Source organism: Cetorhinus maximus, chromosome 12 (genome assembly GCF_964194155.1).
Source record: "Cetorhinus maximus chromosome 12, sCetMax3.hap1.1, whole genome shotgun sequence".
NCBI classification, from domain to species: domain Eukaryota; kingdom Metazoa; phylum Chordata; class Chondrichthyes; order Lamniformes; family Cetorhinidae; genus Cetorhinus; species Cetorhinus maximus.
In genome coordinates, this window is record NC_135890.1 from 60266125 (window position 1) to 60291518 (window position 25394).

At 44.2% G+C, this 25394-nt stretch overlaps 1 protein-coding gene across 1 annotated transcript in view; it reads left to right on the plus strand.

The window, feature by feature from the left end:
• cfap54 (cilia and flagella associated 54) overlaps positions 1-25394 on the plus strand; it is a 264156-nt gene that overhangs the window by 51860 nt on the left and 186902 nt on the right. Inside the window, exons 9-14 of the mRNA XM_078554638.1 lie at positions 4082-4280; positions 6511-6606; positions 10794-10906; positions 11004-11127; positions 17998-18092; positions 23468-23605. Of these exons, the coding sequence (XP_078410764.1) occupies positions 4082-4280; positions 6511-6606; positions 10794-10906; positions 11004-11127; positions 17998-18092; positions 23468-23605 (765 nt within the window). The remainder of the gene's footprint in view (positions 1-4081; positions 4281-6510; positions 6607-10793; positions 10907-11003; positions 11128-17997; positions 18093-23467; positions 23606-25394) is intronic.

The window sequence follows — 25394 nt, forward strand, 5'->3', positions numbered from 1 at the left end:
TATTTGGTGATCAGTCTGTGCTAAAAAGGGTCATCCAGCACTTCTTGTGCTTGGAGTGTGAAGCTCTGTGGTGGATGTGACTGGCGCAGAAGGAATCATGGCAGCTCCCAGGCTCCCATGCATAGACATGTATAGAAACCATCCTGCGGTCACGTACCAGCTGAACATTGATGGAGTGGAATCCCTCCCAATTGACAAAAAATTGCTGATTGATCTGATGATACCTTGATTGCCACATGTGTGCAGCCTGTGTAGGAATCCAGCCACGGCAACAAATGTGAGAGCCTCTGGTTCTGACTGTCCCCATCAGTAGCAAATGCAAGTCTCTGATAAATATGGCATCGGTCGCCTGGGAGATGCACTTGTGGGCAGCAGATTGCAAAATCCTGCAGATGTCACCAGGACATCCTTGGAAGGAGCCAGAGGCGTACAAATTCAGGGCTGTGGTGACCTTAATGACCATTTGCAATGCGTGCCTACCTGGTCCACTGGGAAGGTGGACTTGTTCCAGGAGGCCACAGATTTCAGCAATGACTTGCTGTGAACGTCTGAGCTTCCTGAAGCACTGTTGCTCCATAATGCTGAGAAAGCTCATCCTCTGCCTGTAATACAAAAAAAAATACCTGGAAAAACTCAGCAGGTCTGGCAGCATCTGCGGATAGGAGCACAGTTAACGTTTCTGTACCTTGCTCATCCTGCTTTCTACCCTGAATTAGCACATTCCCTTAGATAATATCACCACCTTCAACACCTCTTTGACCTTTTGCCTGTGATATCTTTTGGTTATCTCCACCTATCACTGGCCCTCTATCCAGCTCTTCTTGTCCCACCTCCCACTTAAACCAGCTTATATTTCACCTCTCTTCTATTTTTACTTAGTTCCGTTGAAGGGTCATTCGGACTCGAAACGTTAACTGTGCTCCTATCCGCAGATGCTGCCAGACCTACTGAGTTTTTCCAGGTATTTATGTTTTTGTTTTGGATTTCCAGCATCCACAGTGTTTTGCTTTTATCCAAAAAGTTGGAAATCATCTATAAAGCAGTGAACGCACATTCTCAGAAAAAATCTTGTGAGAACAAGCCTTTCACATAGACAGGAGAGCAGCTGTGCAGTTTCACCCTAAATAGGCTTCCCAGGCTGCCTATTTCACTGTGTAATAAATCCCTATTGTGTTTTTTGCCTAGGCAACCCTAGTGAGCTTGACATAGCTAGGGAGTCCCATGCACTGGTTGTTAGAGCCAGAATGCTGGGTTAAAGTTAGAATAAATTAGCTCATAAAATATTTAAATTACATACCCGACTTCTCCACAGGAATTTCCCTCATGCCTCCAAATGTGTCAAGGTAAAAGCCAGAAGTGATTGAGTTAGATCATAATGGTTTTCCGACCCACCATCAGTCCCTACCCCTGCAGCAGTTTTGAGGATTTAACCCCTCACCACCCATGCCAGAACCCATGACCCCCTACCCCATCCCCCTTCAGCAATTACTTCAGGCTCAGGTCAGTGACCTTTTGTTAGAACACAAGTGATAGGAGCAGGAGTAGACCATATGGCCCATCGAGCCTTCCCTGCCATTCAATATGATCATGGCTGATCTTGGGCTGTGACTCCACTTTTTCACACGCTCCCCATATCCCTTGATTTCCTGAGAGCCCAGAAATCTGTCTATCCCAGCCTTAAATATAGTCAGTGATGGAGTATCCAGAACTCTTTGGGGTACAGAATTCCAAAGATTCACAACCTTTTGAGTGAAGAAATTTCTTCCCATCTCAACCCTAAGTGAGCGACCCTGATCCTGATTCTGTGTCCACAAATTCTAGATTCCCCAGCCAGGGAAACAATGGGCTGAACTTCCATGGAGTGGCTATCAGAGTCAGATTGCCACTCCGCTCCTAGTTATTCACCTGGAAATCCAGGTGATCCTTTCTTGCCTGACCTTCTGATTCAGGCCAAGCGAGAACTGTACAGCGTGCATGCTCCTGAGGCCTTCAGTCAAAGGTTGCGGAGTTGGAGGTAGGAAAGCCATGCCCCCTTCTTTATGGCACCAGTTGCCTTAAGGCAAATAAGTTTAAAGGTCCAGCCACTTTCAGAAGCCAGGGCCAAGCTTGAGAGGTGGGGGGGTTTGGGAAGAATCAGGTGGTCAGTGGGAGATGGGAGTCGGGTGGTCAATGGAGCGGTCAGGTGGTTGGGAGGTCCAGTGGCGACTCAGGGGGTTGGGAGTGGGGGTCCTGAGGGAGCTCGGGTGGGGTTAGGGGTCAGTACTGTTCTTACCCAGGAGTTAAAAGTGGTATTAATTCTTCTAACTTTTCCTGGGATAAAATTTTTAGCTCGGCGGGCAGGCGCATGCCCAACCCGACCGAGCGTAAAATGACATGCGATGATGTAGGACGTCCGTCTTGATGTCATCACGCACATGCACGATATTTCAGTTGGCGAGCACATGCCGGAGTTGGCAGCGCGCCCGCCAACAATTAAAAGGCCTATTAAGGCCATTAAAAAGTTAATAAAATAAATTTTTCGCTACCCGTCCAACCTTACGGTTGGTGGGCAGGTGAAAAGGCCAAGCGGCCTTTGCACTTCTTTGGAAATCTCATTCATGGGAGGGATGAGGTTTCCAAAAGCAAATAAAAATAAAATATAAACTTTATTTTTTCGTTAATAACATGTCTCTGCTCACGCGACAGAGTCACATGAGGGGACATCTTTCATAACATTTATAAAATCTTTAGTATTTTTTTGAAATCAGTTGATCATGGAGATTATGTAGCGCGCACTTGCACGCATGTGCGAAGGTCGCACTTGGCCTTAATTGGCCTGCCAGTATGAAATTGCCTTCCGGGCCCGATCGCAGGCGGCGGTCGACTTCCTGGCTGAGCCCACACACCAAGGACAAAATTCTGCCCTGGGTAACAAGTCCTGTAAGACAATCGGAACCATCTGAAGTTTGCAATTTAAATTGTACTTTTGGATGGCTCTGATTGCAGGACAAATGTCCAACTGAAGTTTGTACTTTTCAGGCAATTGCTGAGCAATGCTTACCTGGGGACTTTCTGAGGGCGATGGGGTTCATCAGTGCATCTTTGGGGTACCCCCCAGTTACGACGCCCTGGAGCCTGGAAGTTACAGGCCAATCTCTATCATGACAAGTCCTTCAGAATCTTGTATGTTTCAATGAGATCGCCTTTCATTCTTCTAAACCTGTATAGGCCCAATATACTCAGCCTCTTATCAAAAGACAATCCTCCTATCACAGAGAGCACGCTAGTGTACCATAATTGTACAGCCTCTCATTTAAGTAAAACCTTCCTTAAGTATGGGGACCGAAACTGCACAGTTCTCTCGTTTTGATCTCACCAAAACCCTGTGCAATTATAGCAAATCTTCTTTATTCCTGTACTCCAATCCCATTGCAATAAAGGCTAACATGCCATTTGCCTTCCAAATTGCTTCCTATACCTGCATGCTAACTTTCTGAGTTCCTTGAATGAGCACACCCAAGTTTCTCCGAACATCAACATTTAGAAGTTTTATACCTTTTAAGAAACATTCTATTTTTCTATTCTTACAGCCATAGTGAATAACTTCACACTTCCCCACATTGTACTACATCTGCCATGTTGTTGCTCACACACTTAACCTGTCCATATCTCCTTCCAGCCTCTCTGTGTCCTCCTCACAACTTAGATTCCCACCCAGCTTTGTAAATTCAGCAAACTTAGACACATTTTTCTCTGCCTCTTTATCTAAATCTATAGATTATCATCTATAGATTAATCAATTCCTAATGAAACTAAAATTGAATGAATAATATCCCGTAGAAAGGCCACAAAGTTTGTTGGAGTGCGAATTGAAGTGCCACATTGGTGAAATAAAGGAGCTTAGTTCTGTAGATGGCTGTGCTGTATCTGACCCTAATGCACTGGGTGCCTGAAATATGGAAATGTTCACTCTGAGCCTTGATAACTTAGGAAAATATTAACTTGTTAAGGCCACTTAAATCACAAGCAAAGACAATTTATTTTGGTTCTCTTATTCTTATTGTTTTCTTCCTGACTAACATTTTCCTTTAATTTCTTACAGTTGCCCTGGCCGCACAATGCCACAGAATATCTGTTGGCAGAAATGTTTCCTGGCAGTGCAGCTCAGTTCCTTGCTATTACAGAGGCATTGTCAAGTGGTAATAGACGTGTACTACAGACTAGGCCTCCCTCTCCTGCTGAACATGAAATATTTGATGTGACAACTGAACTTTTCTTGGCAGGTCTCCTACTCCTCGCAGGTATGATTTTGAGTTTTGACATCAACATTGCACTGCATTGTGTTGCCTTTATAATGTTAGAACTATTATACCATTTAGGTTTTTCTGCAATTGTCATTATTTTTATGAAGTAGAGAATTATAAAGGAGCACAAGGTTGAGGAAATCCAGCACTCATTTTTTGGACTTATAAGTAGATGGTGCAAATAATCATGTTTAGGAACATAGGAACAGGGGTAGGCCATTTAGCCCGTTGAGCCTGTCCCGCCATTTAAGGAGATGAAGACGATTTGCAACCTAACTCCTTTGTCCCATTTCCCTTAATACCTTTGGCTAACAAAAATCTATCAATATCACTTTTAAAGGTAACGATTGAGCATCAATTGCCATTTGTGGAAGAGAGAACTACTATCCTTGCATGAAGAAGTGTTTCCTCATTTCATTCCTGAAAGGCCTAGCTCTAATTTTTGACTATGCCCCCTAGCCTTAGGCTCCCCTTCTGGTGGAAATAGTTTCTCCTCGTCTATCCAATACATTCCCCTTAATATCTTGAAACTGTTGATGAAATTACCCCTTCACCTTCTAAATTCTGGGAATACAATCCTAGTTTGTTTAATCTTTCTTCATACCTTAACCTTGAATTTCAGTATCATTATAGTAAATCTACTAGATTCACTTCTGATCAGGCTGTAATTTTGGAATATGAAGGGTGTTTTTCAGAACAGATGCAAATTCTCCAGAAGTTTTTTCCTTTTTAAATTTTCGAACGAACAATGAAAATGTTGGGCTTGATTTCGATGGTAAACATCGAATTACAAATTTTGGACTATATACATGGAATATCATAGAAATTTACAGCACAGAAAAAAGCCATTCAGCCCAGCAAGTCCATATGAGCCTTCTATCTCCTTACTTCATCTAACTCTATCAATATATCCTTCTATTCCTTTTCCCCTCATGCACCTATCTAGCTTCCAATTAAATGTATCTAGACTACTCAGCTCAACTGCTCGATGTGGTAGCTAGTTTTACTTTCTGACCACTCCCTAAGAAGTTTCTCCTGAATTCCTTATTGGATTTATTAGTGACTATTTTATATTTATGGGCTCTAGTTTTGCGCTCCCCACAAATGGAAACAACTTCTTTATGTCTATCCTATCAAATTCTTTAATAATCTTGAAGACCTTTGTCTGGTCATCCCTCAGCCTTTTCAAGAGAAAAGAGCCCCTGCTTGTTTAATCTTTCCTGATAGCTGTACCCCATCAGTTCTGATAACATCTTTGTGGGCAGGATTTTCCCCCCGTTGGGGGCGAAGTTAAATTGTGGGCGCACACAGGTGCGCCTCCAATCGGTGCACCCAATTGGGGGGGTGGCGCCATTTTATGTGGGTGGGCCAATTAAGGCCCGCCCAGCATGACGTCCACACGGAAGCGCTATGCGCTTCCTGTGCGGGTGGTGGGGAATTCCTAAACCTGAGAGTGCGCTCTTTCGCGCATGCACACGAAAGAGCGCACTCATCTCCCTGAGGCTAAGTGCTGCCTCAGGGAGATCGGCTGTCCTGTCAAAAATATTCAGAATAGAATAAAAAAACTTCCTGACATGTCTCCTCATGTGACATGTCCATAATTAAAAAAAAAACTTTAATAAAATTTTAAAAAACCTATATGAAACCTCATCCCGCCCATGGATGAGGCTTCATGCTTTTTCTAATTCCCGTCTTGGCTCCTGGCCTGCCCGCCAACCTTAAGGTTGGACGGGCAGGTCCATTAATTACTTCAATGATTCTGTCAATGGCCTCAATTGGCCATTGACAGGTCGGCGGGCGCACAACTGATTTTGCTGCGCCCCCGCCTACCTACAAATTTAAATGGGGCGCGGTGACGTCGGGAGTTCTGCCCGACATCACTGCGTGTCATTTTACGCGTCGGCGAGCGGGCCCCGCCCCCCCACTTGCTGACAGGAAAATCCTGCCCTGTGTCTTTTTTTGCACTCTTTCCAGTGCTTCTATATCCTTTTTATAACATGGAGACCAGATCTGAGTGCAGTCCTCTTAATTGTTATCTAACCAAGGTTTTATGTAAGTTTAACATAACTTCCCTTCTTTTAAAGAATATTCCTCGAGAAACAGTGCAGGAGTATTTTGACATGTTTTAGGAAATATTTTTTGCAGAAGTTAGCAAATGATGGCGTATAAGCTTCATACAACCACTGCGAAGATGGTAAACATGCTGAAACTTGTGTTGCTTTCTTAGGTGGTGGTGGTAATACTCAGCTTAGTGCAACTGCCTGCACAGATCCGATTGGTGGGATAAACAAATCAAGTTCCCTAATAGAGCTTGCAGCTGCTGGTAAGAATTTGTTGTCCTCTGTGCAGCAAAGAATTTGGTGGGTGGGGGGGAAATGGGAGAAGGGGTGGGGGGGGTTGTTGTGGGGATGGGGGGGGGAATGGGGTGGGGGGCAGGATGGGGGGGTGGGAGGGTTGTGGAGGGTGAATATTAACCCTGCCTGACTGGAAGAAATTGGGCATATAGGCAATTAAAATTGTTTTGGTAACTTGCCTTCTCTGAAGCCATGTGATGACTAGGACCAACCAGCAGGGTCCTTCATAACATAGGTATGTACAGTCATAGTGGTATCATCAGGCCAGACTATAGTATTCACGATAGGCTTGAGCAGGAAGTGGTAATGAGTTTCCCACTTGGACAACCTAGTACGGAAGTGTGTTGAGTCACAAGAGATCCATAAAGTTGTTTCATTTCCCATTTCAACTTTTCTTTTTGGGCTTGAGGGGAGATGGTGATATAATGGTAATGTCACTGAACTAGTAATCCAGAGGCCTTGGCTATGCTCTGGGACATGGATTCAAATCCCACCATGGCAGCTGGTGGAATTTAAATTCAATTAATTAAAATCTGGAATTGAAAGCTAGTCTCAGTAATAGTGACCATGAAACTATCATCAATTGTTGTAAAAACCCATCTGGCTCACTAATGTCCTTTAGGGAAGGAAATCCATACCCGGTCTGGCTTAAACGTGACTCCAGATCCACAGCAGTGTGGTTCACTCTGAACTGCCCTCTGAAATGGCCAAGCAAGCCATTCAGTTCAAGGGCAATTATGGATGGGCAACAAATGCTGGCTATGCCAGCGAAGCCTACACCCTGCGAAAGAATAAATAAAAAAAAGGAGGCCACTTCTCACATTCTTCCTGCTTCAGATCAATATCCATTGGAATCTGTGGATATCAGTCACTGACAAAAATATTAGACAGTGCGATAGTCTGATTTTTATTTTCTTTGCTAGCTTGCTATGATCCCTGTTCCTTATTTTTCTGCCTTCACCTCACCCTCTTTCCACTACCTGCTTGTCATTTCCTGTTCCTCACTTTAAATGTTACTCGACAATTTTGTTGTTATACTCATTGTCTAACCATGGCTGTAATTCTGTATTTTAAATGCAATAATGGGCTACATTTGTTGTGAGGGCTGAAGTCCTTCCCAGGGCCAAAAACGGGAGGTGACCCCACTTCAGCAGGTGGCGGGACCTGGGTTTGCATTTTGCCAGTGGCGGCCAATTAAATGACCGCTGGGGCCAGCGTTCCACTAAGGATGGTGGCCCGCCTGCAATGAGAGGGCTGGCCTTTAATGGTGGCCATTGCTGAAGCTGCAACTGCAGGGAAAAGGCGCCTCAATGGCTGGATGCCCTTGAAGAGGGGTAAGTATTGTTGGGGTAAGTCAGGGTCAGGCAGGCCCTGACGCTCAAGGAGTGGGGTGATGGTGGGCTGAGCGCTGGCAGTGCCACTTCTGCGAGGGTAGCCATTACTATGCAAGGGGTCCCTCCGTGGGCCATGAAGTGCCCATGAAGGAGGACCCTCCAGAACCTGCTGAAACACTGCCAGGTTTCATCTAGTGGTCTCCCTGTGCCAAGCTGGACCTTCCCAACATGGGCAAAATGCCTTAAGTGGCTCAATTAGCCTCCTGATTGATAGTCGATCTGCCAACTTTCTTGCCACTGGAAAAATGATGTGGTGGTGGGAAAACATCAGGCACCCTCTGCCACCTTCCTGTGGCATTTTTCCAGTCTTTCTGCCCCCCAAGCTGTCTCCGAAGGCACCAGAAAATTCAAGCTAATGTTTCTGTTAAAATAATAGGAGGGAAATGCATTGCTGCTTTCTCTTATGTAGGTAAATTATTTTATTTGTAGATGTATTAGAAGCTCTAGATAACTCATTTTAAATTGGATGTTTCTTACATTTTTTTTGTTTTCGAATTCTTTCAGTTCTGCTCTTGTTACCATTAGGAGGAAATGGCAACAGTGATGTCTGTTTTTCAAGAATTTTCTCCCCCACCCTGAGAAAGCACTCCGTTCTACAACTCTGCCTATTGTAACCATGCTCATAATTTCTGTGCGGCGAAATTCAAACACAAACCTGCACCTTGATGTCCAATTTTACGTAGACCACAGGGTTCCCGCTGCTGGGGCTGAAAGTGGGAGGCGACCCCGAATCAGTGGGCAGTAGGCAGTGGGACCCAGGGCTGTATTTTTCTGTTGGTGGTCAATTAACTGGCTGCCGATTGGGCTGCTGCCTCTATAAAGGGAGGCAACCTGCCCCCAAAAGCAGCCGGCCCAATGAAAGGGCCAGCAGCTCATCAGCCTCAGCAGTGCCCCCTGCTCGTGGAGGCCAATGCTGGGGTTGCACCTGGGGAATGAAGGTGCATTGATAGCCCCCAAATTTTGGTAAGTGTGGTCCAGGGGCACTGGGGCCAGTCAAGCTGGAGAGGTGGCAGGACAATTACTGAGGGCAGGCACCTCCATTGCTGCCGGGGTATGCTTTGTGGGTCAAGGAGTGCCCAAGAAGGAGCATTCCCTGCCCCAACAGGAACTTGCATAGTTTACCTGGCAGCCTCCCCGTGTGAAATGGGCCCCCACCAGTTGATAAAATGTCACTGGAGGCAGGAAGGGTCCCTTAATTGGCCACATAAATGGCTCAATTTGGCTCCAGGTGGATGGGCCATCTGCCGAAATGACATTGTGGCGGCAACATCATGGGAACATCATCCACATCTGTCTACACCATTGTGCCAGCCTTCCTGCCTCCCAATCTGCCCCAGAGAGTTGGTGAAATTCTTCCCATAGAATTTGATTTTTGTTACATTTGGCGCAGATGATTGGCAAAAGAGGAGGCTACTAGTCAATGTGTGCTGTGTAAAAAGGGTAGTAAACAACAACAGCACTTTTAACTTTGTAAGGTGCTGCACAGAAATGTTGGTAGACAAAATTTGAGACCGAGCCCTTAAGGAGATGGGCAGCTGGTCAAAAGCTTGATCAAAATAGAAAGGTTTCAAGGAGTGTCTCAAAGGAGAAAAGAGAGATAAAAAGATGGAGAGGCTTATGGAGGGAGTTTAGGAGGTGGAGGTGATGAGGCAACTGAAAACATGGCCACCAATGATGGAGCAAAAAAAATCTGGGATGCACAAGAGTCCAAAATTGGAGGATTATGAAGATCTTGGATGATTGTAGGATTGGGGGATATTACGGAGTTAGAGAAGGGAAAGGTCAAGGAGGGTTTCAAATACAAGAATGAGAATTTTAAAATTGAGCCATTGTAGTGGTAGGAACCAATGTAGGCCATTGAGCAGGGGAGTGATGGGTGCGCAGGACTTAGTGCGAGTTAAGATATGCACAGCAGAATTTTGGAAAAACTCGAGTTTATGGATGGTGGAGAGCATTGGAATAGTTGAGCCTGGAAGCAACAAAGGCAAGGATGAGGCTTTCAGCAGCAGGTGAGGTGAGTGGGTGGGTGGCGATAGACAATATTACAGATGCAGAATTAAGTAGTCTTGGTGATGGAGAGGATATGGGGCGGAAGTTCAGTTCAGGGCCAAATAGGATGCAATGGTTGCAAACAGTCTAGTTCAGCCTCACACAGTGCCCAAAGAAGAGATGGCATCTGTGGCTAGTGTGACCAATAACTTTAAAAAATAGATGAATTTCCCAGCGACTGGTGATAAGCAGAGGACAATATTTCATATTTTAAGACTTTTACTGTAACAAACTAAAATAAACATAGACTAAATATTACTTAACAGACAACTAATACACCAAACTAAAGAAAAGGTACTTACATATTAACTAATTAACATAATCGAGATATACCTTATAACTCCTTTTGCTATGCTCTGCACTTCTGGCAGATGTGTAACAATATAAGATTAAGTCCCAAATTACTCCCAGCTTTCCAGCAGGCTCACTTCTCCATGCTGCGCTATGCCAGGTCAAATCTTCCAGTGCCCTTCGAAAATCGTTCCACTCAGCCTAGCCCATCTGTGACTCCAGACAATTTACTTGTAAGTATCCTCTGAGATGGCTTTACAAGTCACACAGTTGTATCAAACCATTATGACCTTCTGAGCGCAACAAGGAATGGACAGTAAACAACAGCCTTGCCAGCAATGCCCATCTCCCAAGAATGAAAAAAAAGTATTATAGATGTTTGTGCAGTATTTCTCACTCTTTCTTTCAATTGATATTTGTAGGTGAAGACGGTGTGTCCGTGGAGGCTGCTGTGCGGTTTGCAAAGATTGCATTCTGCTATGAATATTTGGAAATATTTGATGTCATCATTGCACCACTTCTCACTTTCTTAAGGGTAAAGCCTCTATATTATCCTGCACAGATGAACACAGTGAGCTGTAAATGGAATCACCTGTTTTTCTTTCAAAATTGCACTTTTTTGTCTTTTACAGAAACATGAAAGTATGGCCTGGAAGAGTTATGAGCTAGATTTGGATCTACTGATTGCTATGGAACCATTTGTTTCAGCACGCAAACCAAAGCATGGTCTTTCTGTAGGAGGAAGCTGTGCAAGAGGTAGGTAATCTTAAGAGTTCAGCAGTCTAAAAGACCTGTACATCTTTGGGCAACAGAAACATCAAATGGATGTGATGGGCACAAAGGTCATGAGAATCATGGAAAAGGGGAAGGGAAGCAAATGGAGGAAGCTGGTGCAGTTGAGGACAGAAATGTAAGGGGACGGAGACAAAACCGTGGCACCGAATAGAAGGGACGTGTTGCTACAATTCTTTAGCGTTTTGCTCATGAATGGCACTCAAGGGTTCAAACACTTGCTGCTGGTTCTAGTAAAGCAGTGTTATCCAACAGGATTTCAATGCTCGCCAAACTTGTGGTGATCAGGTCACCATATTTGCTACATGATACAAAACATATGCAATAAATAATAAAATAAATGTGAAAATAAGTGTGAAGTTCTAAACGGTCAGCAATCAGTTCAGATATACCCACTGCCAGAGGCCAGGAGAACAGCTTCAAAACTGTTTTACAGTCCAGCAAACTGTTTTACATGCCAGTAAAGCAAGCCTGCTGTATATGCTTTCAAAAGGTGGTGACAATCTGTTAACTGAAGTGTTCTGTTTCAGACAGTGTGCAGCACTTCATTTCAAAAGCAAATTTCTTCAAAAATAAACTGTCTCTATTTTATTGGAATTGATATATTAAGAAATCCGGGGAATCTCAGAATTGGTGCAGAAGGAGGCCATTTGGTCCATCGTGTCTGCACCGCCTCTCCAAATGAGCATTATGACTCAGTGCCATTCTCCTGCTTTGTCCCCATAACCCTGCACATTATTTCTATTTAAATAATCATCTAGTGCCCTCTTGAATGCCTGCATTGACGCTACCTCCATCACACTTCTAGGCAGTGCATTCCAGACATGAACCACTTGCTGTGTGAAAAAGCTTTTTCTCACATCACATTTGCTTCTTTTGAAAATCACTCTAAATCTATGCCCTCTCATTCTCGATGCTTTTACAAGTGGGAACAGTTTCTCCCTATCTACTCTATCCAACCTCCTCATGGTTTTGAACACCTCTATCAAATCTCCTCTTAGCATTTTCCTCTCCAAGGGGTACAGTCCTAACTTCTCCAACTATCTACATAACTGAAGTTTCTTGTCCCTGGAACCATTTTTGTAAACCTCTTCTGCACCCTCTCCAATGTGTTCACATCCTTCCTAAAGTGTGGTTCCTAGAACTGTATGCAATACTCCAGCTGAGGTCTAACTAATGTCCTATACAAGTTCAGCATAACCTCCTTGCTCTTGTACTCTATGCCTCTATTAATAAAGCCTAGGATACTGTATGCTTTATTAACTGCTCTCCACCTGTTCTGCCACCATTAATGACTTATGCACAGATAGACCCAGGTCCCTCTCCTCCTGCACACCCTTTAGAGTTGTACCCCTTATTTTATATTGTCTTTCCAAGTTCTTCCTACCAAAATGAATCACCTCACACTTTTCTGCATTGAACTCCATCTGCCACCTATCTGCCCACTCTACCAACTTGTCTATGCCCTTCTGACGTTCTACACTGTCCTCCTAACAGCTTACAAACTTCCAAGTTTTGTATCATGTACAAACTTTGAAATTGTCCCCTGCACACCAAGATCTAGATTATTAATACATATCAGGAAAAGCAAGGGCCGCAATACTGACTACTACAAACCTTCCTCCAGCCTGAAAAATATCCATTAACCATTACTCACCGTTTCCTATTACTCAGCCAATTTTGTATCCACGTTGCTACTGTCCCTTTTATTCCATGAGCCGTAACTTATCTCACAATTGTGTTTTGCGGTTCTGTATTGAATGCCTTTTGGAAGTCCATGTACACCACATCAAGAGTATTACCCACATCAACCCTCTCTGTTATCTCTTCAAAAAACTAAAGCAAGCTAGTTAAACACGATTTTCTCTGAAGGAAACCATGCTGGCTTTTCCTAATCACCCCACATTTTTCCATGTGACCTATTAATTCTATACCGAATAACTGTTTCTAGAAGCTTCCCCACCACTGAAGTTAAACTGACTGGTCTGTAATTGCTGGGCTTATCTTGACAACCTTTATTGAACGAGGGCATAATGTTTGCAATTCTCCAGTCCTTTGGCACCTCCCCTGAGTCTAGGAAGGACTGAAAGATTATGGCCAGTGCCCCTGCAATTTCTACAATCTCTCACTTCCTTAAATATCCTTGGATGCATCTCATCTGGCCCCGGTACCTTGTCAACTTTAAGTACCGACAGTTTATCCAATCCTCCTCCTTATCAATTTTGAACCCCTCTAGTGACGGAGCTTCCTCCTCTGTCGTCATGGTCCGTGTAGCATCTGCTTCCTTGGTAAAGACGGATGTAAAGTACTCATTTAACACCTCAGCTTTGCCCCCTGCCTCCATGTGTAAATAACCTTTTTGGTCCCAAATTGGCCCTACTCCTCCTTTTACCACCCTTTTACTATGTATTTGGCCTATAGAGGACTTTGGGATTCCCCTTTATGTTGGCTGCGAGTCTTTTCTCATAATCCCTCTTCGCTTCTCTTATTTGCTTCTCACCTCTCCTGTGAACCTTCTGTTTACAGCTTGGTTCCCAATTGTATTTTCTCCCTGACACCTGTCATAAGCACACTTTTTCTTCTTTATCTTAATTTCTATCTCCTTTTCCATCCAGGGAGCTCTGGATTTGTTTGCTCTACCTTTCCCTTTTGAGGAAATATACTTTAACTGTGCGCGAACCGTTTCTCCTTTGAAGGTAGCTCATTGTTCAGCTACAGTTTTTCCCTCCAACTTTTGGTTCCAGTCTCTCCAGCCCAGCTCCGTTCTTGCCCAATTGAAGTCGGCTCTCCCCCAATGGAATACCCATTGTCCTTTTCTATTGTCATCCTAACCCTTATGATACAAGATCACTGTCTCCTAAATGTTCCCCTGCTGACACTTGATCTTTCCTTGGAGGAAAGAAACAACAGTGGGAGGTGATGGCGGAGTGGTATTGTCGCTGGACTAGTAATCCAGAGATCTAGGGTAATGCTCCGGGTAGATGGTGGAATTTGAATTGAGTATAAATCTGGAACTAAAAGTCTAATGATGACCATGAAACCATTGTCAATTGTTGTAAATGTCCTTTAAGGAAGGAAATCTGCCTTACCTGACTTGGCCTACATATGACTCCAGACTCACACCAATGTGGTTGACTCTTAAAATTCCCTCTGAAATGGTATCAAACCGCTACAAAGTCTCAAAAAACGGAATGAAACTGGATGAACCACCTGGCATCAATCTAGGCACCAGAAACCACAACGGCAAACTAAGCCCTGTTGACTCTGCAAAGTCCCTCTTACTAACATCTAGGGGCTAGTGCCAAAATGGGCACAGACTAGTCAAGCAACAGCCTGACATAGTCATCCTCATGGAATCATATCCTACAGATAATGCCCCAGGCACCACCATCACCATCCCTGGGTATGTCCTTGGTAGGACAGGCCCAGCAGAGGTGGCGGCACAGTGTATACAGTCAGGGAGGGAGTTGGGAGTTCTCAGCATCGACTCCAGACCCTGTGAAGTCTCATGGCATTAGGTCAAACATGGGCAAGGAAACCTCCTGCTGATTACCACGTACCACCCTCCCTCAGCTGATGAATCAATGCTCCTTCATGTTGAACACCAATTGGAGGAAGCACTGAGTGTGGCAAAGGTGCAAAATATCCCCTGGGTGGGGACTTCAATGTCTATCACCAAGAGTGGCTCGGTAGCACCACTATTAACCAAGCTGGCCGACTCCTTAAGGACATAGCTTCAAGAGCATAGCTGGGCCTGTGGCAGGTGTTGAGGGAACCAACAAGAGGGAAAGACATACTTGACCTCACACTCGCAACCTGCCACAGATGCATCTGTCGATGACAGTACCAGTAGGAGTGACCACCGCACAGTCCTTGTGGAGACGAAATCCCACCTTCACATTGAGGATACCCTCTGTCATGTTGTGTAGCACTACCACTGTATTGATTGGGATAGATTTTGAACAGATCTAGCAGCTCAAGACTGGTAACAAACAAGATTTTCTTTGTTTCAATCAGCTATGGCTCTTCAGCCTCCAGGTCACTGTAAACCTGCCAACTGAACTATATTCTAATAAAAACAAAAAGCTAAAAGCTACTGCGGATGCTGGAAATCCAAAACAAAACACAAACAGAATTACCTGGAAAAACTCAGCAAGTCTGGCAGCATCGGCGGAGAAGAAATCAGTCAACGTTTCGAGCCTCCATGGCCCTTAGGGCCATGGAGGCTCGAAACGTTGACTGATTTCTTCTCCGCCGATGCTGCCAGACTTGCTGAGTTTTTCCAGGTAATTCTGTTTTTGTTTTATATTCTAATAAACATAGTTACGATCTGACTGATATGTGACTTCTGCCCTGTCGTCTTCCTTGTTTAATTAGGGAGAGATAACAAATAGCACTCTAACGAGTGACACCCATACTCACCTGTGCAACTTCAATACTATTCAGTATTGTGTGGCTCTGAAAATAAACAGCAACAATTCGCCACATGTGGCGAGCGGTGAGCATATTGGACAACACTGTACTAAAGGTACATCCACTACAGGTCTTGCAACAGGACAATATTATTTGGAATAGATGATATCTCTCTCATTATGATTTGGGCATGTAAGAAAAATAGTGTGCAGGAAAACAGCACTCAGTTGTTCAATGTACAGTGCACCATGGCCATGCAACTTGCCTCTGGCATCTGCTATTCTTGATGTAGCTGCTAGGAAACACTTGAGAGCACTGATGGGTCACTTTTATCATTTTCTCACTTCCATTGTTTGGAAGCATGTGGCTTTCACTCAGTCTTACGTCCTGACAGAACAACATAAATCATTGTGAAAAATCTACTACTAAGTGACCCCAGTGAAGCAACTGCCAGATTTCCTCCTTCATGGCCACTGTGATTCAGGAGAAGGAAAATCCCACCCCCTCAATCTAGATATTGTAGGCAGAAGCTTAGAAGCACTTGGTGAACTATTCCCATTCCATCAAATACCTCGGTCTCTGCAGAGGCTCATTTCAACAACTTAAGCTACATGTATACAGCAAAGTCTTTCTACTGCAGACCGATTTTAAATTCTTTAATGAATGGCATGTGATGAAATACATTTTACTGTGTCCTGTGTGCTATGTAGGTTAGCAGCCTGTGGAGATTATAACATTTAAAGTACAGATCTTTCAATGCTTGTTACATTTATTCCTGTCTAGTAACAAGGACAGCACCCTCTTGGAGAGTTTTGAAAGGTCACCAGATTAGTTCAAGGATCAGTTTAAGTGAGTCAGTCAGTTTTAATCATAAGTCAAGTGTCCCAGGCAGGGGATGGTGTTGCCAGAGGTCACCGGTAACAGTTGTTGGCTTAGTACAAAGAGGAGAAGAGTCAATTCTCTCTTAACTCTAAATTCGCTTTATTCACGTCGTTAGATCATCTACATATAGCTTATACGTCTGGTTAAATATAGACATGCAGTTTACAGCAGGTTATACAGTTTTATACCCAAAACTAGGATCTAAACGCACACCCACTAGGTTTCTCTGACACTCCCTGAGTGGTCACAGAATATAAAAGCTAATACCTGAAAAGGAGAGCTGACGCTGGCCAGGCGTTCCGTTCTCTCTCTCTTAGGTCTCTACGTTGCTGATGTAGGTTCTTCCGCTTCTGCGATGGTTGGTCTCCAGAGTCTCGCTGCCTCCACGCTCGAAACTCTCCATTCTTATTCTGAAATTTTATCCCTCCAAGCTGTGCTGTCTCTCTCCCGTTGGTTTAGGCTTGCTTGCCTAGTCTGTGGCATATTCTCATTGGCTCTGTTCCAAGACTTAGGTAGCATTAACCTCGTTACTCCTTTTCTAAATAAGGACTTGTGTCTCATCATATTTCCTTTGTCTTTGCTAATTCAAACTGGTTCCAGCCAGCTCAGGCCAGTGACTGAGCTCAGGTTTCAAAAGTTGCTCAGGAGTTTCTCTGCAGCCCCTGGCCAACAATGGGGAGAGGTCCTAAAAGAAGAGTCCCAGAAAGGGGACAAGTAACGGTCCCAGTTAAGTTAAAACAAGAGGAGCTGAGAAAGATGCTTCCATTAGGTAAAGGGCTGTGAGTAGCAGACTTTAAATGAAGAGGGCCCAGGAAAAACCCTGAAGACCCAGAAAGGCAGCTGAAGGTTGGTGACTCCATGCTGTGGGCTGTTGGGGTGAAGGTACCTCTTTGGAGCAAGTGTTCTGCTTGGCGTGGACAAAGATCTGAAGCTGTGCTTGCTTGAGTGTGTACTTGGGAATCCAGGGCAATGGAATCTTGGGAGATGAGGTGGGCCGTTGTTGATGCCGTCCGTGTTAGAGCGACTTCTCGATTGAATTTTCAGGTTGGACCTTCGAAGATGAAGACTGGAAACCCTCATGAGAGAACAGAGTTTCAGTGAGATTGGTTGACTCACAGTGTTACTGAATTCTGGGTGGGTTGTTGAGAAATCCGTGGACTCTGTCTTGGTCGCATCTGCATTTATTGTGCAGTGCGGTGCATTCGACCACAGTTTGCCTATTAATTCACATGTACATCATGTATATTAGAGTTTAAGAATGTTAGAGAATAAGATCGATATTGTAAATTGTTTTATCTTTCTCACCTTGTACAGTAAAGTTTATTTTTGTTTGTTCAAAACCTCGGAATCTTGTGGCTTTATTCGCTGAGCAAGTGTTTTGAACCTCAAACTTTGTCTATTTTAATGGTCCTTAACTGGATCCCTTAACAACAACTTGGGGCTGTGCTCTCGGATCATGACAGGTATCATCTCTTTAGGAGGAAGATTGAATCAAAGCTGAACTGCAGTTAATAATGTACATTAATCTGATTCTTACAGGAGGAATACTTCAACCTGGTGGAGCCATCATTTTATGTGATGATCTTGTGATACTAGCAGAAGCATTGTTTGCTTATACTTGTACCCCCCTAGAGGTATGTTTGTAAAAATTTTGAGAATGAGATCTTCAAATTAGGACATTGGTGAATTGCAGGACAGTATCATGATATAGTTTGCTGATATATTTAACATTTTAAAGGACTACCTTAGGCTTGCAACAGGGAAAAAGAAGCATTAAAATCCAAATCATGAACAGAAAATGCTGGAAGTACTCAGCAGATATGGCAGTGTTAGCAGGTGGAATTTAATGGTCACAGTGGTGGGCCCGCCGCCGACTGGAGAGCTGGTGGCAACCCCGTTATGGCCATTTTGGGAGTCCCAATGGGATTTAATCCCAGTTAGCAGTCTGCTGGCTGCTTTTGGGGTTCCCAGGTCCTGCAGGGGGAGATCCCCACAGTATTTTCTCCCGCAGGGTGGATGCCTCGCCTCCAAGAGATGCTAGCCAATCAGAGACTGACAGCTGTCCAGAACCAGCAAGGCCATGGGTATGATGGTCACTTCTGGTATTGCAGCAGGCCCAAGGTGGAGGATCGTCACTGGAATCTCTGCAATGCAGGTAAGTGGCCACTTTAGGGCCTCAATTGGCCTGCAGGAAGGAAGGCTGTCCTCAACCATTCCTGCCCTGGACTCATTTGGGGCAGAGTTGGGAAGGTGATCGGCTCTCCACTCCTTACTTTTCTGGCCCATTATACTCCTTCTCCCAGCTTTCTCCAGGGTGGGGAAGGGGGTGGCATTGACTCAGACACGAGAAGGGAGTGCATTTGCATTAAAATTGCTATATCTGATTATTGGATTTATAATACTTTATAGAGTATTTAATTTATGCTGGTTGGGGCTGCTTTAAATCTGCTTGCCAGTTTGAAAGGAGACATGAGGTGGTGTGAGGTAAACTTTTATCTGGAAGCTCTCCACATCATTCCCATCCCCACTGTTTTAACTCAGCAGATTTTGGCTTTGGGCCAAATGTCTGCCAGAGGCAAGCTTCGTCCAAATTAAAAGGTCAAAGTGATGCCCAGATAACACCCTATATCTGCACCCACTGCATTTTAACACAAAATACCCCGTCAAGTCTTGGATCCATCAGCAAAGCTAAGCATGACTGGTTCTGACAGTATACAAGGGAGCACTCAGCTGCAGCTGCCTGGATCATCAGCTCTTTTCCTGTCTGGTTTGCCAGATTCTAAACTTTCCAGCTTTTAAATCCCTACTCCTATACTTCCATTACCCTGCAATCCTGTAGTCAGCTATATCTCCCTGCTATGGGAACCTATTCTTGCTTGTTATGCTGGCCTAGCAACCATTACCAGCATCTGACTTTCATAAGACAACAGGTAATGGTGGTGGGGTGCTGTATGCAGGAGGCTATACTCAGCACACAGGGTCTCCAGGCCAAGAGACACCTTGTTGGACTTCTCTGTGCAGCAGTGTAGGTGGAGGCTGTGATTCTTCAGAAAGGCTATCGCAGACCCCTGGAATGGGATCTGCTACCTGCTGGACTGGGGGCCATGCCACAGTCCTAGATCTTTATGCCATTGAACCCTTTCAGAACCTACTACAATGGGCATCAGCTGCACCATTCAGTCTGCAGTGACCCTCTTTGCCAGGGCAGAGAAGATTGCAGAAAATGATCAACCCCATCAAAGCCTGTATTCATTTGATCCACAAACCTCTCCATTGCAGTGTCTTCCCAGCAGTCACTTGAACTATCACCAAAGCTACAAAATCTGCTACCGTGGACTCTTGTGAGAGCCTGGCTGCAGTGTCCCTGGAGGTGACTACATTTTCACGGTAGATTGCTGGGCGATGAAGCCATGTGGCACCTCACTGCTAGGGCTGGATGTGGATTCCTCCGAATTCTCTATAATAGTGATGAAACTCCTTGAAACAACTTCCAATACCTTGCCCAGCTGTTTATGTAAGGTGAACAGATTTATTAACATGATTGGGCCTGTGTGAAGATGAGGATATTTGGGATTCCTCACCAGCCCTGTTTCTCTCCCTGGCATTATGCAGAAGGAGAGGTTCTGTGTGTGTATTGAGATGGTGAGAAGAGATGGGTATTGTTTGTTCACATAGTGAATGCAATAAAGGGTGTAGCTGAAACAAGTGGGACTCAAGACAGGGAGGTGTTGAATCTAAGGACATTTATGTGATGTGAAATGAAAAAGGAGTGGTAGTTGGTAGTTGTGCAAGTGTTTGTTTGGGAGAAGAGAATGTTGTTAGTATTTGATGTAATGAGAGCGAAGGAATAGGTGACTAGCTTGAAATGAGCAAGAGAAGTATCTTGATGTACCTTGTATGTTGAAGAAGCGATGGAGTATTTAAGATGTGTGAGGGAAAGGATGAGTTGAGAGGTGTACTTAGACTTAGACTTGTAAGGTCATTACACCTCTTTCTACATTGAACCCAGGTCCTGGGGTGTTGCTGCTTGTACTAACCCTAACAATCACCTCTGTCCAGGTCTGCCAAACAGCGGCCCTGGGGATGCTCCTACAGGTGCTGGGGAAGACTACCTTCCTCCTGGCCCTCACTTCTTTATTCAGGATATTCATGGAGGCATCAGGAAAACGGGGCAGCCCCCCCACTCATCTCTGCTGCAAGCAAATCTTCCATACTGATTCAGTAAGAAATGCAAGCAGAGGATGCAACCTTGCTTTTGAAGGCTCCCTGTTGGTTTTGTTTGGTTGGTAATTTTAATTAGAGTTACCATATATATAAATCCTATTCTAGTTGATGTAAATATTTTCCACATTATCTAATAGTGAAAGAGTTGTCAAAGTTAACAGCCACTTGGACAAGCATGGGCAAATAAAGGAAAGCAAGCACAGATTTTCTAAGGGCAAATCATGCGTGATTAACTTGTTTGCGTTCTTTTTGGTGAGGTAATCTAGAGAGTGGATATGGGCAGTGCAGTTGACATTGTGTATATGGACTTTGATGAGGGCCTTGATGGGGCTGCATAGGGGAGAATGCTGATGTTGAGCTGAGGTGCACTGGCTGGCGTGCTGGATAGCTTCCTATCACTCTCAAGGAGCATGGAGGGGCCTAGCTGAAACTTGGCAGAGGGTTTCACATAAAGCTTGCTCTCTGCAGCATCTGCTTCAATTCCCTGCCATGCCGCAGACACAGAGGCAGTGCAAGTGCAGCCTCAATACCTGTTCCAGCCTTTGTGTTATCACCAATCCTCTGCCCTCCCTGTGAGGATTCAGAAACACTCCCTGCCAAATCCTGGAACTCGCCACAGTACCCCCAGAAACACTCCAGAGTACTTTCAGAAACTTGACAACAGAAGAAGTTCACTTTACCTGTAAATCGGATGTCTGATCTTGTAAGTGATGCGAGTGCAAGGCCCCTCTTGCAGCTGAATGCTTGATCTTTGAGTGATAGACAAATTTGTTGAATGGATCTGTTGGTGGTTCAGATTTGATTAATGGGCATCACGCAGCCGAAAAGGCTGTATGACATTAGCTTAGTGCTGACTCCATTGCTTGCAGGGAATGTCTGTATGACATTCACAAGATGGTATGTAGTGTGGGCCACACTGGAAGCAGCTGGTGGCGCACTGTGCATCCCAAGAAGGGTATTTGGCTTCAGTGGCACCATTGACCTGAATTTTGCGTCCGGATACTTTACACTATTCAGTCGTGATGTGGTTGGAGGGTCTCGAGGTGAGGCATGAGAACTGATGCTAAAAAGATACCAGGGATGCTCAATGGTAATTCAGTCTACTGAATAGCCCAGTATATGTTAATATGTTAAAATATGAAGAGTAGTATAATGAGGAGTAGCATATCATTTGAAGTACTAGCACAGTGTGGTGGGGTGTAAGCTTGATGCCCCATTCCAGTTAGCTGTGGTCCTGATGCAGATTAAGATAGCCTGGCAATATCTAGGAAGGAAAAAAGAATTCCTTCAGGAAAGACTGGTAGCAAAGAGTTAGCATCACCTGGTAGCACGAAGAATGGATCCTCCAAGTTGAGAGGTATAAATGGGCTCTTCATAAAAGTTCAAAACAATGTGCTAAGCCAAAGAAAATATGAAATAATTAGAAAATTAGTTGTTTGGTAGTATAGAACTTGGGCATTGCTGAAAAAGAGACTTGCTGTTGAAGCTTTTCATTTTGCACTCATCAGGACAGATTCACAAGAATACCAATTGTAAAGGGAACAACAATTTATATTGCATGAGAAGAGAGTGCTTATTGATTAGCAAGTAGACTCTGGTAGAGGCATTGCAATGGAGAATGCACCAGGGAACAGTTAACTGCCAAGCTTTTGTTTAAACTCAAACCAGGCAGGTCAAGTCTGATTGATCAAGACACTGCCCTGGGAAATGAACCAGGGAATGGCTGTCCCCCAAACTATTGTTTAGTTGAGAAAGGTGCAATGCATGAACTTGCTCCTTCTGTCTGAAAAGGACAGGGCCCTCTGTGTGAATATATGTAGCTTCTAGTATGCATAAGTGAGCCACATGTGAGCCTGACTGATAATCTTAAATTGGTTGTCAGTGTAATTCTTAGCACAATCAGGATTGTTTATTAAGTGTTGTCCAATTGAAGAATCACATCTAATATTGGACACTATGTTTTGAGTTTTGAAAGCATGGGCTGGTTGGGTACGGTCAGTAATTTGCTTGTAGGAACAGCCAAAGGGCCGTCCTTTTTAATAGGGTGTGCATGTCATTGAGACGTACAGTCTACATACTTGGCATCACACAGCACTGAAATTCATATACCACATTACTCATTTGTGATAGGCAGAGTGTCATTTTGGCTTGATGGCAGCATCCAGTTAGTGGAGAATGCCACTCATGTTGCTACTGCATAGTAGCAGAGTGAAATGGCTAGCTTCACCTGTTGCTCAAATTTTTGAGACTCCTTATCCTTCCAGGGTAAACTGAGGTAGACTGGGCACTTTTCAGGGCTGAAAGTGGCAGCCTTAGGCCCATTTATGAGTTTGCACGATATACAAGGAGCAATGATCTGATCAGAGTAGCCATCATCCACAGGATGGCTTTGATGCCCTATTTCAGTATCAAACTTGCACTGTGAGCAAATGGCTCAGGCCCTATTTGTGAGGTTGCTGATAAGGCCAATCCTGTAGCATGTGGAACTGTAGGAATCCTAAGGCATGTATTGACCAGTGAAGCTAGGCTTGCGGTAGACAGTAGTAGAGAACCCATTGGCAGATTTCTCAACTAGCATGTCGAGGAAAGGGAGCTCATTTGACTGTTCCATTTCAAATCTGAATTCTGGTATTCTTGCGAATCTATCCTGATGAGTGCAAGACAAAAAACTTTGATAGCATGTCTCTTTTTTTCCAGCAACACTCAATTAGAAAATTGCATGTTATCAAAGATTATCTTATAAAATAAACCAGTTGTCATTGAAGTTTTTAATTTCCTATTCTAGGGTACCACTCCAGACATAGACATGGTTGTGGATGCCGTTCTTTTTCTGTGGCAGAAGTGCAAGACAGTTCTACAGAGAGGCAACTTCGGGATTATTGGTTCTACTAAATACCTAAAGAAGATGGATAACTTTGGAAAGGTATGAGCATTCATTAACCATCAGCCTGATTGCAGACTCATGACAAAAAAATACTGTGGTTGCTGGAAATCTGAAATAAAAACAGAAAATGCTGGGAACGCTCAGTAAGTCGAGTAGTATCTTGGAGAGAGAAACAGAATTAACATTCTAGGTTGGTGACTTTTCATCTGAACTGGAAGGTGTTCGAGATTGACTGTTTTTAACTAAGCATGAAGACATGGAAAAGTGAGGGGGTGGCGGGGTAGCGCTTGTTGATGCATGGTGATAGGTTGGAAGGCAGAAATGATTTAATGACAGAAGGGATGATGGTGCAAGGCCAAAGTGAATGGCAATGGGACAAGTCAAGAAATAAAAGAATGATCCAGGAAAGAGTAAATAGTTATAGCAGAATAGTAGAGAGGGAGGGAAGCATGAGAATTCTGGCAAAAAGAAGAAGGCTGCCATGGTGGAGAAGAGAAGGGATTGTGCACAAACAGGAGAGCCGCATCCCAAGCACCAGCTCATATTCCCTCCATTAGATAAATGTCTCCAGTTTCAAGGAGGTACTTCAAACCATACATTGTACGTGTTCTTCTGAACTGTTCATTGTTGATGACAGTAAGAACTGCAAAAACCACCGTGCAAGTAAAATCCAAATTTATTACAGAGCAACATCACCATCAACTGGACAAAAAGTGCCATTATAGTTATATCTGACTCATTAAAGTGATGTACTAACTTTGAGGGGAGAAGAATTGCACTAGTTGATTTATATGTATATAGCATCATTGTGAGTACATTCAGAAAGAATGGGTAGAATTTAATGACCCTCCCCCCCACCCCCCTCCCCCCCAACAAGAGGTGGGCTTGGAGGCTGTTTGGGCAGAAGGGTGTGGAGATCCTACTGCCTCCCTGCCTCCGATTAAGTCTGGGCGCAGGAAGGCTTGCGGGTGCCTTCCTGCCCTGAGGCCAATTCAGGCCCTTTAGGGCCTTATTCCATCACTACTGGTATTCAACCAGCGGCACGTGGGGACCTTCTAGGGGCTTTCACAGGCATTTTGCACCCGATTGAGGGAGAAATAGAGTTAATGTTTCAAGTCAATTAACCTTCATCAGAATTGGGAAAAGTTAAAGGTGTAATAGGTTTTGGACAAGGGGCGGGTGGGGCAAGGACAAAAGGAAGGTCTGTGATAGGGTGGAAGACAGGAGAGATTGACTGACAGAAGAGCTCGTCTTCCAGGGCCAAAGGAAATGGTAATGGGGCAAGAAAGGAAACAAAAAAAGCAAAAAATGTGCCTAGAGCAGGTGTGTTTTTGTCTGACAATGAGAAACCAAAACAAGCAAAGGAAACAAAATAGGTGGATAGAGTTTATGGTCTGAATTTGTTGAGCTCAATGTTGAATCCGTGAGGCTGTAAAGTGCCTAAACTAAAGAAGCCTCAGTTGGTGGCACTCTTGCCTCTGAACCACAAGGTTCCAGGTTCAAGTCCTGCTCCAGGGCTTGAGTGCACAAAAATCAAGGCTGACACTCCAGTGCAGTGGTGAGGGAGGGCTGCACTGTTAAACCAAGACGTTAAACCAAGGTCCCATTTGTCTGTTCAGGTGGATGTAAAAGATCCCTTGGCGCTACTTCAAAGAAGAGCAGGGAAGTTATCCCTGGTGTCCTGGCCTCTATTCCTCAATCAACACCACAAAACACATTATCTTGTCATTATCACATTATTAACCACATTGATTTATAAATGCTGGCAGAATATGACTGTTAGTCTGTGATGCTGACACAACCGAAGAAGAGGTGCAGTTCCTCAAAT